The 19,818-nt window shown below is 41.4% G+C and overlaps 1 protein-coding gene across 1 annotated transcript in view; it reads left to right on the top strand.

The window, feature by feature from the left end:
* The window catches only part of RFX6 (regulatory factor X6), a 424,100-nt gene that overhangs the window by 49,554 nt on the left and 354,728 nt on the right, over positions 1–19,818 (top strand). Inside the window, exons 3-4 of the mRNA XM_078646873.1 lie at positions 5,140–5,263; positions 18,420–18,481. Coding sequence (XP_078502999.1) covers positions 5,140–5,263; positions 18,420–18,481 — 186 coding nt within the window. The remainder of the gene's footprint in view (positions 1–5,139; positions 5,264–18,419; positions 18,482–19,818) is intronic.

Here is a 19,818-nt window from a genome sequence, read left to right as displayed (position 1 = left end):
AAACTTGCAAATGCTATCAGATATAGAGAGAAAGTGAAAGTAGCTCTGCTAGTGGTCCCACACTGCCAACAGGAGGTAAGCTACTGGCATGGGCTTCCATTTGGGAAGACCCCACACACGTTTTGCCTTGAAGGGCCAAGCCAACAATGAAGATGCCCACCAACATCCGGTGACATTAGCAGTCTCAAACAAGCCTCTCCTCTGAATCCTACTTCATTTTAGAGTATGGCCATGGGCTGTGTTGCTAGGTTACATGAAACTTTGGCCAATCATGACAGGTTCTCACAGTTGCAAGTTACATCTGTGCATTGTCCTAGAAAGCACGCTGCAAAATATACTAGAAAGAAAATTAAGTAATTTCTGGAACAGTTTTAAAATATCCATGTACCTCATTTTCAGATGCTGTCTTTGCAACCTCCGAATCCAGGGGCTGCATAGGTGAGCATGGTGAGTTTGTCCAGGTAGTAGTCACATTAATAATGCATTGTGGCATGTGGCATGGTTTAAAGGTTTTAGAGAACATAACATTCATTGGAGTACATTACCATTGCTTCTTTTACAAGATGGGCTCACCACGAATGGAGGTGGGATGTACAGCCATCATCAGACTCTGATTTGTTACTCTGTAATGGTGTTAGAAATTGTGGGTCTGATGTACAAAGTTATTTTGTAATGTCATAGACTGTGATTCCCTAAATCAGAGGGTTTGCAGCCACAATATTCCAGTCATAAGTTGGAAATTTTTTTATTTTGCAACTTGTTTCCCAAATCACAAATAGGAGGCAGTGGCAGTGTAAAAGGAGCCTACCCTTGCATTTAGGAGACGCAGTTAGAATTATCAGTGGACTTTGACTTAATTGATCAGTTACCAACATACACATTGGGATAGCAACTGATTTTTTAAAGGAAAGCTGTCCCTGTTGGAATTATGTTCATTTTGGAAATGGCCCTTTCTGCAGAGTCTTAGTCAGGAAATAATTTCCTTTGGGATTCCTCAATAGCATACCATACTAATCACTCCCACATTCAAACTATCATTCAATCACAAACAATTATAGTTTAAAGCCAAAAAAAGCTCCCAATCAAAAAATATTTTTCTTAGATTGATCTGTTTAGTAGGTTAAAAAGTCATTTAAAATCCACAATACATAGTTTTGCAAATACAAACAACAATCCACATGAATTATGGAGACAGTGCAAATAATAATCAACAATCAGTGATCAAGTGCAGATAACTATGCATCACCCAACCAATGTTTACAGTAAGTTCATCAAAAGATAGATTTTGTTTATGTGCATCCAGTTCATTGATACATCAGGCTCCTGTGCGTCCGTGGAACAGATTGCACCATTGACAAATTTGTACTTTTTTCTCAAACCACTACCCAATTACCCATTTGTCCAACCCCCAATCACTGACTCGTCCAGCCAGACAACCCCACTCAAAGACAAACAAACTCGCCAGTTTATTACCACTCACTTTCACAACTAATACTACTGGGTTTATTGTTGATTTAAAACTCTTCAAGTAACAATGGTGCAATTTGACACTTTTAATGTGAGTACCAGAAGTATTTAAAGTTCCCACAAATGCAGTGTGATCAAACTGCAGCCATGTGATTTGGGGCCAGATGTAGGAGAGAAAATACCGGTCAGTAATGGCCGATTTCGGCCGTTACCGACCGGTATTTAGGATTTGGCATGTAGGGGGCCATCATTTTACAGAATCTGTATTTTTACAGATTCGGTAAATCCACATATAGGTGACACTCCTAAGAGTGTCACAGGCCCTTAAGAATCGGCATTTTACCACCCAATCCAATTGGGTGGTAAAATACCGAATTCAGGTGTGCATGCACATCTGTGCATGCACACCTGTGCCATGTGACACACAGACATGCCCTTAGGGCATGTATGTGTGCCACATGGCACACATGCCTGTATTTGGGGTGCTAGAGGGTGTCAAAGTGACACCCCCTGCACCCTTGCAGGATTCGGTATTTACCGATTCGGTAAAAACCGAATCGGTATTGCCCATTGGTTCCTATGGGCTTCAAGGCCCATAGGAATCAATGGGCAATACCGATTCGGTATTTACCGAATCTGTAAATACCGATTCTTACCGATTCGGTAAATTGAAAAATAAATGTACCTACATCTCACTACTTCTATTTTACCGATTCATAAATACCGAATCGGTAAAATTCGGTATTTATGAATCGGTAAAATAGAATTACCTACATCTGGCCCTAGATTGCTGAGATCTTACATTTTTAGAAACAGGTGTAATCTCTTTTCTCTCTGTCGAATAACTTTTCTGCCCTTGAGATTAGATTTTACTATGGACGGGTGTTGCCTGTACTGTTCATTGTCAGTGAAACTTGCATTTCAACGGCCCATGTTATGCCTTTTCTGTTTGTGAGGCTGCTTTGCGCTGCTAATGCCCATGGCATGTGTGTGTGACACAACCCTGCTCTGCTGCACTTCCAAAACTCATGATGTACGCATTATTAGCAAAGAGTCTTGCACCTGATCTGCATGTGCAGTGATTGAGGTTAGCTAAGTTTGCACTGACACACCTATTCTTTACTTCTTCCACATGACGCAAATGCTCACTTTATTCCATATATTTAGGGGTGTGCAAAATGTGAGTATTTTGCTTTCATGTAAGTATGTGAAATTCCACAAAAAATCAGGGCGGTTCAACACCTTCATTTAGTGCTACATTTAAGGACCAAGTGCATCCTCTTTGGAATTGAGGAAGCATTTCCTGCTAAAAAAAATTACGCAAACAACAGCTGCACACATTCTGGTCACTTGCGTAGTTTCTGTGCTCCTGCATTAATTATGCCATGTGGCATAATGGTGTAATTACAGGAATTTTGCGTAAGAAGCATAACTGGAAATTCGGAAAATTATTTGAGAGAATTCCTCTTTCACAGAAATGTCTCCTGGACTTACATGTAATGGCCTTATGGATACTTGTATTACTGTTGTGCTTTATCTGTTCTGTATGTATTAGGCCTTCACTATTGCTTGACATATTTATTTATTTATTGACATTTATAAAGCGCAACATATACCCGAAGGTGTCTTGGCGCTGACATACTGTTGCTGTATTATGTGTGTTTGAGAATAAGTGGAGAAAACCTTTTCATGGCAAAAAACACAAATCTATGGCTGTGCAATACAGCACTGGCAAACATTTTCTGCATATTACTAAATTAAGAAAATGTACTCTAGAAAATAGTTGTATGAAGTGTTGAGGGATTCCGATTTGTCAAGCCTTAGTTCATTTTGGAGGTGTACTTTTATTGTGATCAAATTCGAGCTGCATGGTGCTGGATTTGCAATGTGTATTTTGTGCTGTTGCCCTGTGTTTATCATTAAACCATTGAAAGGGCGACTTCGGTAAACAGCCCGACCTTTCAGAACATATGCTCCCTGTCGGTGAGAGACGCTAAGGCAAACAAGGGCATCTGCCATTTGAAATGTCGCCTCAATGACGTCCCTACTGTCATTTATTCCCTGGAGATCCAACAGAATAAGGAACTCATTTATGGGCGATTGGTGTAGGGCAGCGCCACAAGTCTTCTCGCCAATGTGAAGGGGCACCAATGCACCATATTTGTCAATATAATGTATTGCTGTCCTTTCCCCTTGCGCTGATGCACAATTTACAGCTGCCTAGCACCAACGCAGACCTGCTTGCACCGTGGTGCACGAATATCTGCGTTGCATGCAGGATTGTTTTTGTGCCAGGAAGGGGCACCTTCCAGCACAAAAAAAATCCTGATTGGCAATTTCCTCTTTCTATGTGTGCAGAGTGCAGCACACATGGAAAGAGGGAAAAACTAGGAGAAATATAAATATTTAACCTCGTTACACCTGTTTGGGGGAGACGTAAGGTTTTGGCGCTGCCCTAGGTTTACATGATTAAGTAATCCAAGGCAGCATCAAAATCCATTGGTGTTTCTTGGGGAATCCCACCCCAAGGCTTATGGAACGCCTCCCCGGTGCAGAGTAAGACAACGCAGTGACTTTCGCGGCCTTGCCATACTCCATATCTAGGAGGCCGTGCAAAGTGGCTTTGCGTGGCCTCATAGATATGGTTGAGAGGTTTGCACTGCCGGAGCGTCAGACAAGCCAGCCTCTCAATAAATCAGCCCCTAAGAGTGTAATTAAGCCTTTTCCTTAATAACTTGAAAATGAAAGTAGGATGAGCTTCACACCTGCATTGCAGATATATGTTATCAATCTTAAAAGGACTTTTGAAGAATTGTAACTGCCCAAAGAGTCAGAGGTAATATGAATTGCCATTTAGTGGCCTTGCCATTAACTCCTTGCATGCGCTGCGAATTTTTGCGCTGTGCGGGCGATTTACATAGTCGGTGGCATTGGGACGCCCCCGGTCGTCGTCAGCACACGACCACCGTGACGCATGATGGCCGGGGGCGTCATGAGCGTGCAAAGGGTTAAAAGTGGACAGTCATTTACAGATGCAGTTTAGTTGCACCACATACTTTATAATGAAATGAAACAACAATTATTGTGTTGAACTGTATATTTTCTTGAAGTGTCTTTTCCTATTTTTGTGCCAGGGAGCTCGCAGGCTTTACTTGATTTCTCATAATAATAAGTGCAGGAGTGCAAAGCTTTTTTAGGAGCCCACCGCTGCTACCGAATGCCGGCGTTGCCGAATCTCAAAGCTGTCTACTTTTGAGCCCGCCTTTTCTCTTTCACTACCTCAGTCCCTTTTGTTTAACTTCGTACTTGGAAGTTATTTATCATCCCGGTTTTCTCCCTTTTTAACCGTTGTCCTCCATCTTCTTCACATTCTTCCCTTCTCTCTCTTGCTCTCCCTCAAAGTCTGATGAGGACTGTGTCAGCCACCGGCACAAATTAACATTGCCTGCAGGGTTGTCATAAAGCGATTAGACGCCTGATGAGAGGTAGTAAGTGCTACAATAATACAATTACTACAATTACACACTGTGCAACTAGTTTGTTTGGTAGAATCCCTCAGTAAAACGGGAGGAGTCCTGTAAACTGGATAAGCGGGAACAATGGGTAGAGACAGCCACGCGCCCCTTTACCATGCCTAAATGACACCAGAATTACTTTTTTTTCTTTTTGCAGGCTTGAAGAGAATTACATTGTATGTGAAGGAGTCTGTTTACCAAGGTGCATCCTCTACGCTCATTATTTAGATTTCTGTAGGAAAGAGAAGCTGGAACCGGCCTGCGCAGCAACATTTGGCAAGGTAAAGAGAACTGTAAATGTTATCAGACTTTTATTAATTTCTGAAGAAATGTGCATGTTTGAAAGTCACAGTTAGTTTGAGTGCTGCTGCAGCTTCTCTTTGAGCCCACTTCACAGAATAATGCTTGAATGTCTGCCTCATAGGATAACGCCTCCGATTTGTATAAATCTACCCACTGGCTGGTATTCAAAAAGTAAGCAGGACTATGTCAGGAAACTTCGAGATTTGTGTTTTTTAATCCACATTCCTACTCTTGTATTTACCACAGAGCATCTTGTCGGGAATGCTAAAGTACGAATTCATGTTTTTTTTCCGGTTTTATGTCACTACATTGAGTGAGACTACATCGTGGGGCACTACCTCGCCAAAACTTCATCCGGGGCTATTACTTCATCTCTGGGACTGGGGGCATCCTGATCCCCCCTTTTACAATTAAAGAAGTTACACTTGCTCTATGCTTTATTGAATAAAAGTGACCCTTGACCTATTTAATTCACTTACCTTTAATGATGTCTCGCAATGTTACTGTGACTAATTTCCCATGATGGACTGGGCTTGATGTAGGGAGTGATATGCCTTTTATTTCTACGTTAAATATAAAGTATTTTCCCATGTTGAACATTTGGGGAGTGTGCCAATTTCATGCTTTCATGCCCAATTATTATATTTAGGGCCTGATTACTAGTTTGATGGTCCATTGGACCACCAAACTCGCAGTGGACGTCCGGTGGTGGTCGGGGACCGCCGCAACAGCAGTCCGACTGCCGTATTACAAGTACAGTGGGTGGAGCACTTTGGGACCACCACAACTGCCAGGGGTCATAGCAGTCCAGGGAAGTAAAATTCATGGCAGTATTTTTCAACTCCAGCCTTTTCAAGGAGGTGAGAAAGCCATGAAAAGGCTGTTAAAGGCTGATGATGGGGAAACAAAGGGAGCCCTGTACATGGGGGTACAAGGAGGAGGGCACTTGTTGTGCCCCGCTGTGTGCATGCACCCATGTTCCTGCACATGAAAATAGTCTTAAAAATTATGTGTGGGAAAAAATCTAACTAGTTTCCTGTAGGAAAAACAAGCAATTAGTCCCTACATGTGGAAACCTTTGCCTCGTACTTGTTATTTTGATAATTTAAAGCTCCCATAAAACTACCCCAGGTTGACTTTCACAACAAAACTTTATATTTTCTTGAAAATGCATACAAGAAATATTCAAAACATATAACAATAACACTACAATCATCAGTAATTCCTAATCCCTTCCTACCCATACAATCTAATGACAGTTGAAAAAAAAAATACGTGAGCAATCCATTTGGGAGAAAGTCCAGTACACACAGATGAGAGATACTTCCAAACTCCACACAGTCCAAAAAGAGTGTATCCGGGAGTCTTTCATGTGATTTTTAATCAGTTGAACTTCTCCAATTCATGAGGTCGACGCGCTTTGGCCCACTGTGTCGGGCCTCATCAGGACATGGTCAAAAGTAAAACCACAATGATGTGTGAGGCCATGAACCAGAGAAACCTCCCAGTCGGGTGGGGGAAAACCTCCTAATAATGATCCACGCTACGTGTCTCCAAAAGAGCCTAAAAGGGCTAAAGTTCTTTCTTCAAGAGAGCCCGCTTGAGGTGGCTTCGTAACGATAGCCAAAATTTCCTGTGCAAGCAATCACTTAAGTGTAGTGGAATGTACTTCCCAGAGAACACGCTTCAAAAGGCTTCGTAACAATAGCCTCACTTCATGTGCAAGCATTCACTTACGTGTAGTGGAATGCAGGGAATACACAGCGGCTCTAGATAGCCATCCGGGAGACGTGCACTCAATGCTGCAGGTCTTAAGGCGGAATCACATGGTGACTGCTCAGTCCATGCCGTGCATGAACGTGCATTGGCGGTCCTGCGACAGTGCAGTTCTAAGGCTCACTTATGAGCCTTTAAGGTCACCACAGCAGGACCACAATGCTGCCCGTCCGCCAGACCACAAATTAATTCAAAATCTGTTGGGAAGCTGTAAGGTTTGGCGGTGTAGGGGCAGGGTGGTGGCATGGTGGTCCGCTCTCATACTGCCAAACTCATAATCACGCCATTAGTCTAGCATTTTTAGCACTGAAGGTAAGTACAGAAACTGATTGTACAAACTATTGGAAATATTCCCATTGGCCTCTCCCCTGGGATTACCCAAATTTAGATCTGTACTTCTAAACCTACAACGGTGGTGATTCTGCCATATTGGCAGGTTTTATTCAGGCTTAAATTCCATCTGTGAACATTAATATATGCAGATCCTGATTCTGTGAAGGAACAGCTGTCATTTGAGCTCGTATACAAAATTTGAATACTGTGTGTCGGCAAAATGTTTGTCAATTCGGTCCTTTATGTTTGGTTTTCTGAAAAGTTATGATGCTACTAAATGCTCCTTTAGACATAAACATAAACAATGAACCTACAAAACCACTCACCAAAGGGGTTGTCACTACATATCTTCAAATTATTGAAATCCGGAATCCAAATCCTAGGTCTTTTATTATTGAGTAGCATGGGGGGGGCACTGTGGAGACTTTGGCTGTATGGGAGTTGAACTTGAACATGGCCTAAGTGGACATTTTTCAGTGTTGTGCATACATGACTAGAGTGGGGTCTTATCTTGTCATAGGTCGCAGTGCATAATTGTGTAACAGTGGGGAGAGGAGTGAGGGACAGAGTACTCACACTTTACAATTATTAATTATTGTGATGTATTCTGCCTGTCTATATTGATGGTATATTTATTAATTGGTGAGTAGACTGCAAGAATCATAGAAACCCTCCCTGTCTTGTGAAAAAGTTTGTTGAATGGCTGTGTGAGCATCCAGAACTGAGGCTTCACTTTCATAATGCGGTTTCTAAGTATGACTCAACCTCTGTATAACCATCGAGGATCAGAAATGATATTGTATGTCTCAAGTTATATCAATGAATAGTGTTTGAAACCTAGATAGCTCAAGAAACATAGGGTGCATTAGCCACTGAAATGTACTCCGCAATATCAACATTAATATTATATTTATGAACATTAAAAATCTGTCCATAGAGTATTTGTCAGGACCTGAACCAAGACGTACAGGTTTCTGTATTTTATTTAAAATGCTATTTGAACACTGTTCTGCAGTCCTCCTTCATCTTAATTGTAAAACTGCTATGAGGAATGCAAATCAATTTACACCATTCAATGAAATACATTTCAAACTAAATGAAACTTAGTTGTTGAACAGTAAAAGCAACACGTTCCTTTTTTTTGCATCTAACAGAAATACAGTGCTTTGTTAGGGCTTACACACCTTTGAATATTGTCTTGATCAATTCGAGATTTATTTATTTAAGCATTTGTTTGAAGCTTTTCTAAAGCATGAACATAGTTATGGGGCAGACGTCCTGTTTTAAGATAATTAGAGTAACAAGAAACTAGAGAAATATGCAAACGGTTAGAGGGAAAAATGCAAGTGAAAACACTCAATTAGAGAATCATACTCCGTCCGAAGAGGTGTGTTATCAGTTATTTTTGTAATGTGAGTAGATCTACAGTTAGTCTAATGCAGTCTGGTAAAGAATTCCACAGTCTAAGAGTATGGCATGTGGAGGCATGTATTGATGTTTTATCATTTCTGGCTTTAGGGATTTTGAAAATACCGCAGTATTTGTTTTCTGATGTTTCCCTGCCCATCTGTAAATTTGAGTTTTTTGGTAGGTAGGATATCAGTGCAATGTGTATCACTTTTTGTGTATCGCATTCAACGTTGGGCTCTAACCTAATTCAAGAGAGAGCCAGTCGAGGTGTTTTAAGATAGGCACAATGTGGTCAGATTATTTTTTAGCTCCAGTGAATGGCCTTTAGATGCAACAGAAAATGAAGGACGCCCACTAGGATTACGTTTTCTCAATGCAGATGGGTGAGTACAAGGGGCATATGTGCAATGAAGTGTCGGAGCGTGTCCTTAGCCTCCACGCTCTGCCACTCCGCAAACGCAAGGCTGCACGATTTTTACAAGAATGTGGTGCAGCCTTGCATTTCCCCTTGCGATGGTGCTAAGTTTAACAAATTAGTGTCAATGCCGGCACCCTTGCAGCAGAGTGCAAGGGTGACTGCATGCAGGGGAGGATTGGTTATGTGTGGGAAGGTGTCCCTTTCTGCACACAAAAAGTCCTGAAATGCCATTTTGTAACTTTGATGTGTGCTGCTTCATTGTGCTCTCTTTAGGTCTCCATTGCTTATGTTGTATTTTCCCGATGTGATGCTAAGCTTTTTGCATTTTAAATTGGGAAACCTTCCAGTTTCCAAAGCCATAAGCTCATGTGTCAAACAGTAGTTGTGCATGCTGTTTGATGATGCAAAGAGGCTTATTTGGAGAATGCTGATTTATAACTGTCCAGCAACAACATTTAACAGTCGAAAGGGGAAAAGCTTGAGAGAAATCTGAGAATAGTTCATGCAATAAAAGTGAATTCATGAGACTAAGGAAGATAATGAAGGGGAAGTGACATGAGGTAGGTCACCTATAAATGTGCTGGAGAAGCATATAGGTCCTCATAGTTAGTAATGAGAGATGATCTCTTAACGTGCTGGATTATATTCACTATTGAGAAGAATACTCTCCTTCACAATTATTTTTTAAGAGTTTATTTAGGAGTTCAGTTGATTCACTTCAAGTAGGGTGCCAAGACAAACATAACTATAAATCAATAGGCTCTGAACACATCTTCTGATGTCTTCTTTACTACCACATCGGCGACATGTTGTTCATATCAAGAGAAGCACATTGTGGTAAAGGACAGAGACACCTCTGAGGCAAAGGCACCGTAATTTTAGGATAAGCGTAGTGGCACTACAGTGTTATTAAAATATATTTTCAAAATATTGACCTGTGGCAAGGACCCATAAACATAATATTTTATGAGGAATTCGTAAATACTGGACATATCACAACCCAGAAGAAGAGGTGGTAAGTATTTGGAGTTTGTCTACAGACCAGATATATGTTTCAATATCTGGATTGACAGAAATGGTCCAACAATCAAATACACAATACGACTAAATGGATCTGATAAACATATAATTTAGTTTGTAGAAGGTGTACATTAAGTTAAAGGAATAATGAATTCACTCTAGGACTGAACTAACTTAGCAAATGAATATTTTACATACACTTGCACAAATAAGGAAAAACGAAATACGCTGGAAATCTAGTCACAAACCAATTAAACCCCTTATAAATGTCTCAGCAGACGTAGACAACTCAATTAATATTTCTCTTGGGTTTTTCACTGCAAGGTGGCGTAATGTGAGCCCTAGTATGGAGCAAAATAGGAAAGTGTGAAGTAAAACTGCAAGAGACAAAGTAAAATAACTCATAGAACCTTTCAACATATATCAGCACAAATATTTTATAACTTTACTGGGAGGGGTGATTACTTGGTGCACAGAACGGGTATTTTTATTAAAAACAATCTAACAAATGTTCTGCAATTTAAGATCTAGAAAACAAATTCTAAATATCTGAAAAAAGAAGCACTTTTTATGGCAGCTTGAAAGAAGTTAACTTATTAAACACGGATTTGTGAAGATGAGACACAAGCTACAAATCAATGTTATTGTTCTAAAATATCAGTGCAAAATTTGGCAAAGAGTTCCAGCGGATCTGATCTCAGCTGCGGCCGGTAGTGGGAGTACCGGCCGGGCAGTGATGTGGGGAGGGGGAGGGGCAGGGTGGGGGGTAGTAATGTATGGATTACGGACTTTAAAAGGTAAGTAAACATAAAAATAAATAAAACGAATTGTGTTGCACACACTGCATCACCAAATGCGATGCAGTGTGTGCAACGAAATTCGTTTTATTTATTTTTATGTCTACTTACCTTTTAAAGTTCGTAATCCATACATTACTACCCCCCACCCTGCCCCTCCCCTTCCCCATGTCACCGCCTGGCCGGTACTCCTACTACCGGCCGCAGCGGCCTGATCTATCTTCAGTTTTAAACTAAGACTATATTGTCCTGTTTTGACATACTAATAAAGGAAGGGGTATATTTATGGAAGTGCAGTGCAGCAAGTCACCTTTCTGCGCTTTACTGCATCACTGGAAAAGGGCAGAAATACACAGCATTTCAGGCATGCAGCGCATACCTGACTTTTCCCCCTGTGCTTGCACCCTTTTATCAACCTAGCACCAACGCAGGCACCCACCTGCACCATGGTGCAAGGGTGCCTGTGTTACATGCAGCATTGTGTTTTGTGCAGGAAGGGATATCTTCCTGTACAAAAACAATCCTGAGAGGCATTTTTCTCTTTCTATGTGTGCTACAGCATGCAACACGCATAGAAAGAGGAAGTACTGAGGAGAAATAAATATTTTTATCCTTGTTCCTCCGCTCCTGGGAGGCAAATATTTTTGGCACATTCCCAGGTTTACAAGGTATTGTAAATCTGGAAAGGCATCAGAAACCAAGGGAGTTGTGCGGAAGCACTCGTGCATTGACCATAGAATGCCTACCCAGAGGAGAGTAACGCATCACAGCTATTTGTGATGCGTTGCTTTAATCCAGATTTTTGGAGCCACACAAAGCTACATAATGTGGCTTTAAGTGGCTTAAAAAAAAATCAGACTTAAGGTTTGTGTCACTGTTGCACCACATTGCATGTTGCAAGGTTGACGCAAATCGGGTCATGAATATGGCCCAAAATATTTACAATAATTCTGGGACAGCGCAGTTGTATTTTAAATTGAGAAAAGGCTCCATGTCTCACCAGGAGATGTTTATGAATACAGGATCTCATCTATAAGTGACAGGATACAAAATAGCATAATTATGATTATAAGAACTGCATCCGTTTTTGCAGAGTTTCACAAAACCCAAAAGAGATAGTCTGCACCACTGACAACTTTGAATAACTGAAAAATGTTCTAGTGACACCTATGGGCATATTTAGGAGAAAATGTCAGAGAGCGGAGCTGCACCAAATTTGGCAGTACCATGCTTCAACATTTTCAAAATGCAGGGAAGCACTGTATTCACAAGAATACGGTGCACCACTGTGTTTTCCCTAGTGCTGCATTCTGCAGGACACATTGAATGAGCAAAATGCCATTAATGATTGTTTGTTGTCCTGTACATAAACAATAATTAATTGCATTTTGCTCTTTCTATGTGTCCGGCAGAATGCAGCACACATAGAAAAAGCAAAAACAAGGAGAAATTAAACTAATTCTCCTCATTTCACCTTGCTGTTGCATGACGTTAGTTGTTGGTGCTGCCTCAGATTTACACTTCTTTGTAAATCTGTGGCAACGTCAAAAGCAATGGGTATTGTGATGGAACTTCCATAGCAACACCTTTTGCACTGCCCTTTTATGCTAAGTGACACATGTAAAGTGGCATTATTTACAAGTCGGCATTAAACCACAAAAAGTGGCTTAACACTGCTTTGTAAGTATGGAGAAGGGCATATTGCTACCTCAACGTCGCTAAAAGTGACGTTCTGGTGCTGAAAGCCCATTGTAAATATGCCCCTTAGATTTTGGTCTGAAGCAAATGTTAAGAAATGTACAAAGGATACAGGATGCAGAAATTCAAGACAATACATTTAAATTATACCTTTTGATAGATGGATTACATGTTACTAATCATTAATTCTGTAATGTGCTGTTGGCAAAAGTGAAAGTGGTCTCTTTTATCAACGAAGTATGGCACAGAAAATGTGCATTAGGACACGGTTGCTCTTTATTCATACATCAAGCTCCAAATTATCTTTAAATTCAGAGATTTCAAACTTTAAATATTACTCTTTGCAGTTGATGAATGCCTAGCCAATTACAAGATTAACCAGAAACTTGTGTTGTAACTACACCATGGTCACAACTATATAAAAAAAAACTGAATATGACCCAAAATCTGGAGAACTTGCATTTAAGAACTGTCATTGTTTTCCTATTTTAAAACATTTTGTAAGCAATTTATAATGTGCGCAGCTGCTCCCAGGAGTGTCTCAACCCAAACTTAAAGAGGTTGGTCGGTGGACATTAGACTTACACAAAGAGCCAGGACTTTGTTTATTTCCTGAACAGCAATGAGTTACTAAGAGTGCGTAGCTCCAAAAGGAGTTGGTTCACTGCTGAAGGGCCCAGAAATGTTAGTGATCTCTACCTCCAGAGTTTTGACGCTGGTACTTTGGGACCATAGCTAGAAGTTTATTGGCAGATCGTAAGTGTCTAGCCGGGTAATAGAAGCTGAATCTAATTCTAAGATACAAGGCATCATGTACCAATGTTGGAGCCTTGAATTTAATCCTCTCCCTAACTGGTAACCAATGACGTTTCCACAAATGTGGGCTAATGTGTTGTCTTTTTGGCACATTTAGCAGAAGGCGAGCTGCCGCATTCTGGATCAACTGCAATTTATCCATGAGGTATTCCGGTATGCCCTGTTATAGAGCATTACCGTAATCTCAACATATACCCACAATGTTATTACCCGTTTTTTTTTTATTTACATTTATTTTATTGATTTTTCATGAATGCAAAAAAGAAAAAACAACACAAAAAACAAAGAAATTTAAACATGAAATAAAGTACAGAGACCGAATCCAGGGCTTACAGGAATTTCAGTGTACAGCAGTGAATACCGTTCAGCAATCATGGTGTGTATCATGAAACATTGCCATGCAACAACAAGCCATCCATGTCTCAGGATCTTGAAAGATAAAGTGTGCTAGCAGGATGCCAAAAACAGCAAGCAGTAACAACAATTTATATACGTCTACCACATCTGTAACTTCCAAAGCAGGTAACAGGACTCTAGAACAGTAGGACAAAGTATATTCCCAGCACATCGTCTGTGAATGCAACCAAAGGCACATATCGAGCAATCTCATTCAGCATCTCTCACGGAGGACCCAGGGAATCCCTGGTCCTGGCATCTTTATCTGTAGTAGCAAAGTATGTCCTATTAAATCCCCAAATGTTTTTCGGGCGATTTCTCGGGGGAAGCAGTTCACTGTAGTTCTCGGTATGAGTACAGCCATATATCATATCTCTCGACCAGCTAGCTGCTGTGGGGAGTGGGCTATGGGACCAACAAACAGCAATCCTACGCCTAGCCATCAGCAGCCCCATATCAGCTTATCTCCTTATGGTTTTGGGCAAGGGTTTGGAGTATCCAAGCAAAGCAAGTATAGGGTCTGGGGTTAGTGGCTTTTCAATAATATTGCCTAGTAATTAAAAAATCTGTACCCAGAAATCAGCAATCCCTGGACATAACCACGCAAGATGAAATAAATCAACCACGTCTGCACCGCAGTGCTCACATTCCGCAGTGTTGCGTAATCCATATCTTTGCAGTCTCTCCAGATAGTAATAAACTCTGTTGAGAAATTTTAAATGAATCAGCCTGTACCGCCCATTCAGGGAGATGCACTTCGTACCTTCACAGCAGTATATCCACATCTCATCAGCTATATCTACCCCCAGGTCCACTTGCCATGCCAATCTTTCTTTCGCATAGTGGTTGGAGCTGTAACTCTGTGTAATCTTGTACAGCTTTGAGATTATATTGTTGGGCGTGTCAGTTCTAATTATATATGTGACGGCAGTCACTTCAGGTGGCTCCGGCAGTTCGCTACCCAAGTTCTCAAGTAGTGACTGCCTCATCCGGTGAAACTGGAACCTAGTAAATGTTGTATGTTGTTGTACCGCCGTGTTCATATTGTCCCATGATTTGACTGTGCCATAAGAGAACATGTCACCTATCAACTCTATTTGTAGTGTCTTTATTGCCCTAGTGACCCATCTATCCTTGCATGCGTGTAGCCAGAGGCACCAATCCAACGAAGTATAAGGAGAATACAGAACAACTCCCGCCTATAATTTCAAGAGGTGCTGCCGGGCATGCACCGTCACATTGATGGAGTCTAAGATACCAGTCCTATGGACTGGAGGGTTAAATAATAGCACTGGTAAAGGGAGCGGAGTCGCAACAACCGTTCAAGGCCCTCCATTTTATCTTGTACTGTCAGTAGGAAATTGCCCATCTGCTTATGTGCTGAGTCCATTTCAGTCTATGCTTATTCAACCTCTGTAACCCTTCGCTCCGTCATGTCTATCCTTTCCAATTGCTTATCCATGCGTTCTGTCATTCGATCCATTCGGTAGGATAAAGAATCTATTTTGCAATCTATCTTTTTTGCATTGCAGCCAAGATGACTCGAATATCACCCTCAGCAGGTTCCAACTCTTTAGGCTGTGCATTCTGGCCCTCATCTGACATCTGGTCATGCAGCCTGGATTTTCTCTGCTCAAAGTGCAGCTTAGGTTGGGTTTTGTCCACTTTTCCCATGGTGACACCCCAAAACTCGCAGGTTTCATTCAGTAGATCTTAAGAGATGGATAGAACAGTTCCACGTGGGTGCAGCAACTCTAGGCAGCCCCCCTCTGACTCAGAAGTATCTTTATGTGGTGCTCAGGGCGGCACTCAGAACCGTTCCCTTCCGAGGTCTAGCTCTGCCTATATCGTACCCAACCAGGGATTAATTCCCAGGTTTTGTACCTAGTCCTTGTGAAGGCTAGGAGGGAAAACATCATCCGGTCAAATAGTTGGCCCAAAATTAGGTGGGAAAGTCCCAAAGAAGAGGATTTCTGTTTTTCTTTCATTACATTTAAGTTGAGCTTTCGCTAACCAGTAGAAAACTGTGGTAAGGCAGATTTTAATTTGAGTGACGTTTAGGCTCAGATGCTTTAGTCCAGGAGAAAAGTAATTGAGTGTTGTCTGCTCCCAATTCTCATGCTAGGAATGCCAAGGGTGTAAGATATAAGTTGAAAAGTGTTGGACTCAGGGCCAAACCTTGGGGGACACCCATGTCCACTTTCCTTGAGATAGCCACGCAGGGCGGAATCCAAACTTGCTGGCTTCTTTCTGCTAAAAATGATGTTAGCCTGTCCAAAACATCCCTGTCACTCCAATATCCTGAAGATGATCAAGCAGCAGTGTTTGGGGCATGGAATCAAGGGCAGCTGAGAGGTCCAGCATGACCAGTACAGCCGCTACCCCATCTAGGGTTCCAGCAGAGAACAATTACTCTATTAGCCTATTGAGGTCCCCCTCTTAAATTTAATGAGACCAGTAATGGAAGTTATTGGCCCCATCAGTATGTGCTAACTCTGTGGCTGTTGTCTTTCACCTGGACATTCAATCTATATTTTCAAGGGAAATGGGGAATAACCTGGGAAATTGGGATGGAAATTTATGATTCCCCTGGTTATTGCTTGTTCCCCAGCAAGTAATACTGATTAACTCAACACCCCAGCGTTACCAACGCCCATGACATCAGCCGCTCTGGTTAGAGTGGTGGCAGGGGGTGGGAAGTTTGTTATAGGGCATAACTTTCGGGGGACCTCTGTGATTGCCTTCACAGTGCTCTGTATATGGATCCATAGGATAGGGTCAAATGTAGCCCTCTTGTAGAACATGACAGACTTGAACTGTTATTATATACATTTTTATCAATGCAAAAATCCAAACTTTGGTTGAAGAATGTCGATCCAATATTAACAATGTGACTAAATAAAGTGAATGTTGACACATTAAAAACAATCTTTTGATAATATAGTGTTCTGTAATGAGAAATGGAAAATCATTGCTTCGGTGGGAATAATGCCAGGATGTGTTGGGGCAGAATTGCCAAAGTGTAGCTGGCACTGGCAAGTGACATAAATTCCCACCCATAACCTTGAGCTGGGGGGTCAATGGACAGATTTAAATTCGTTTTATAGCTCTTCTTAAATTTCAATTGTGACTCTTCAGTTAGTCAACAGACATGAGCAAAATCTGAAACAATTTATTACCAGAAAAAAAACCATGACATAGTTGTGGTTGGGGGCCAATGGTAAGCACATAACTAAACATGGTTAGAAAGACAAAGAAGACTCTGTGAGAGGCAAATATAATGAAAGAGTGACGAAGAATGCAAAGATGGAAAGACAGGCAAATGGAGTGAGAGCAAGAGAGAAAAGTAAGTAAAGGTAGGGGGCAAAAAGAAAGCAGGAAAGTCTGTTGTACGGAACAAAATAAAAATGGAACGATGGAAAGAAAAACTGAATTAAGACGACAGGTAGAAGGAAGGAAGGCAGCATTCCTTAGGGAAACACATCTTGTGTACTTTCATAAGGTAAGGACGACATACTTCGCTCACACACTCACACATTGGAAGGGGGGTAATTTATTTTTCTGGCTACTCCCTTGTTCCCTCATGCCTAGTGGCAATAGGTTGTCCTCTTCAAGCCTACAAACCAAGGGCTTCATTTATGAGGCTGTGTGTCACTTTTACCCTGCTGGTGCATCACTTTTTGTGACGCACCAGCGGCGTAAAAAATGCACCCTGTTGCGACATATTTACAAAGTGATGCATCTAGTTAGATGCGTCACTTTGTAAACCCCTGCGCCACATTATACCTGCGCCAGGTATAATGTATGCAAGGGGGGCGATTTGACGCAAGAAAGGGTCATAGAAGTGACGCAGTGAAATCTATGAGATTTCACTGCGTCACATCTAGGACACCATTGCGTCAAAATCTTGTGCCTGCCTCACAGCATGCGTAAGACTGACACAGGCCCTTTCACATGGGGCTTGCCCCATGTGAAAGGACGCATTGCTGGAGTTGCGCCACTTTTGTGACACACTCCAGCAATGCGTCACTTTTGCGCTTACAGATACGTCAGAAATACCGACGTATCTGTAACTCCTTGCGACATGATGCGTCATACATTAAATATGACGCATCAGGAATGTCACAAGGAGGACGCACTGAGAAGTGATGCATCGCTGCTTTCACGCAGCAATGCGTCCTTTCTCATAAATGAGGCCCCAATAATTTAGCACAGGTTGTTAAGTGGATAATGCACATCATTTTTAAGACTGAGCCCTCTTTGTAAAGTTGTTAGTGCAGTACTGTAAGGTCCCCAATGATCTGCTCCAATGGATTATATTATACAATACATGTCAATGCAAGCCTAAATATATTTCTTCACTAGTTTATTTTGAACGATCATCTGTGTAAAAATCTCTGATTCGTATGACGTTTGAAAGATGCAATGAGAATAAATGACGGTAACTAATAAAATGTATTTCTTTTTTAGACAATACGGCAAAAATTCCCACTTCTCACAACAAGAAGGCTCGGGACAAGAGGCCATTCAAAGTAAGCATGTTGTGGTGTAAAAGTTTGTAGGAAATGCATGCCTTGACTTTGGGTATATGAAAACAACATGAAAAAGAAATGCTGTCCTGTTTGCGGTATCTCTACCCAAAGCTTGTCTGGTGCAGACAGCATTGCATGCAGTACTGCAAGGAGTGAGTTTTGCTCAGCCCCTTGACCATGATTGGATGGCTTTCCTCATCTAACTCTGTTCTTGCTCTTAGTAGTATTGCTTTCCTCGCTGGTCTTGTGACTCTCTCAATACTAGAGCATTTCCTCTTTCCCTTCGCTCTTGAGTTGTATTCGTCCACTGCTGACGTCATTGAACTTTTTGTTTTACTTTTAACTTTTATGCAGCTCTCCAGGGGCGTGCTTGTCATGCTCGTCCCTTTCTCTGTCTCTGTGCATAGAGAATGATCAACCAACCTCATCCTATTGCCCTCCCAGACTCCCATAACCTCTCTCTTCCCATCTGGCCTTCAAGTGTTTGACACCAAACACTGCTGGGGCTCAGTGTAATGCCTTCTTTCTCCTCTCCTATGTTTTTGTCGGCCCCATTCACAAGCTATCTCTCTCTCCCCTTTTAACTCCCTCATCTTCCCCTCTGCCCAACCATCCCTCTCCAAGTCTACATTGGTTATCACTATTGGCTTTGCCATCATGCCAGGTGTCTTTAAAATTGTACCTGCACTGACTATAGCGATTGCTGGCCTTCTTAAAAGTGCATTTGCAATATTTACAAGATGACTGCCATGTTGCTATCCACAGTATGGTACGATAAACCTTGGTGGCTAATTTGAAAGTATGAAAAATAGGAACACAGGTTACTGAAAATCATTCACAACATTATGTTGTCATGTTGAACTATTTTTATGGCACAAAAGGGCGAGTGGGGAAAATGCCATTAATTAAACTGATTAGATAACACATCATGAAAACCAGCAGCTAATGGAGAATGAATAATGCTAATGGATGATGCAATATATGACAATGAAGTGATGAGACAACTAAATGACATAAACATGTGTTATGGATAGAGAATGATCCAACGGTGGAGCTCAAACACAGAACAGCAGTGACCACCAAATTGACATTGGAAAATGGATGGATCACTGATAAAGAATGTGCATTTTTAAATAATACTAATCCTAGAACACCAGTATTTTACATACTTCCTAAAATACAAAAGGACACTAAAGGTCCCCCTGGACGCCCAATTATATTGGCATGTGGAGCCCTTTTAGAACCCAGGCGAAATACATTGCTTTCGATTAAAAACCCTTCGTAGTGGAGACAGAGGCATTTATTAAGGTTTCAATGCACTTCATTGAGATATATGA

This window comes from Lissotriton helveticus, chromosome 6, assembly GCF_964261635.1.
Source record: "Lissotriton helveticus chromosome 6, aLisHel1.1, whole genome shotgun sequence".
Classification (NCBI taxonomy): domain Eukaryota; kingdom Metazoa; phylum Chordata; class Amphibia; order Caudata; family Salamandridae; genus Lissotriton; species Lissotriton helveticus.
Note: the sequence above shows the minus strand (reverse complement) of the source record. Positions and strands in the feature narration are given on the sequence as shown.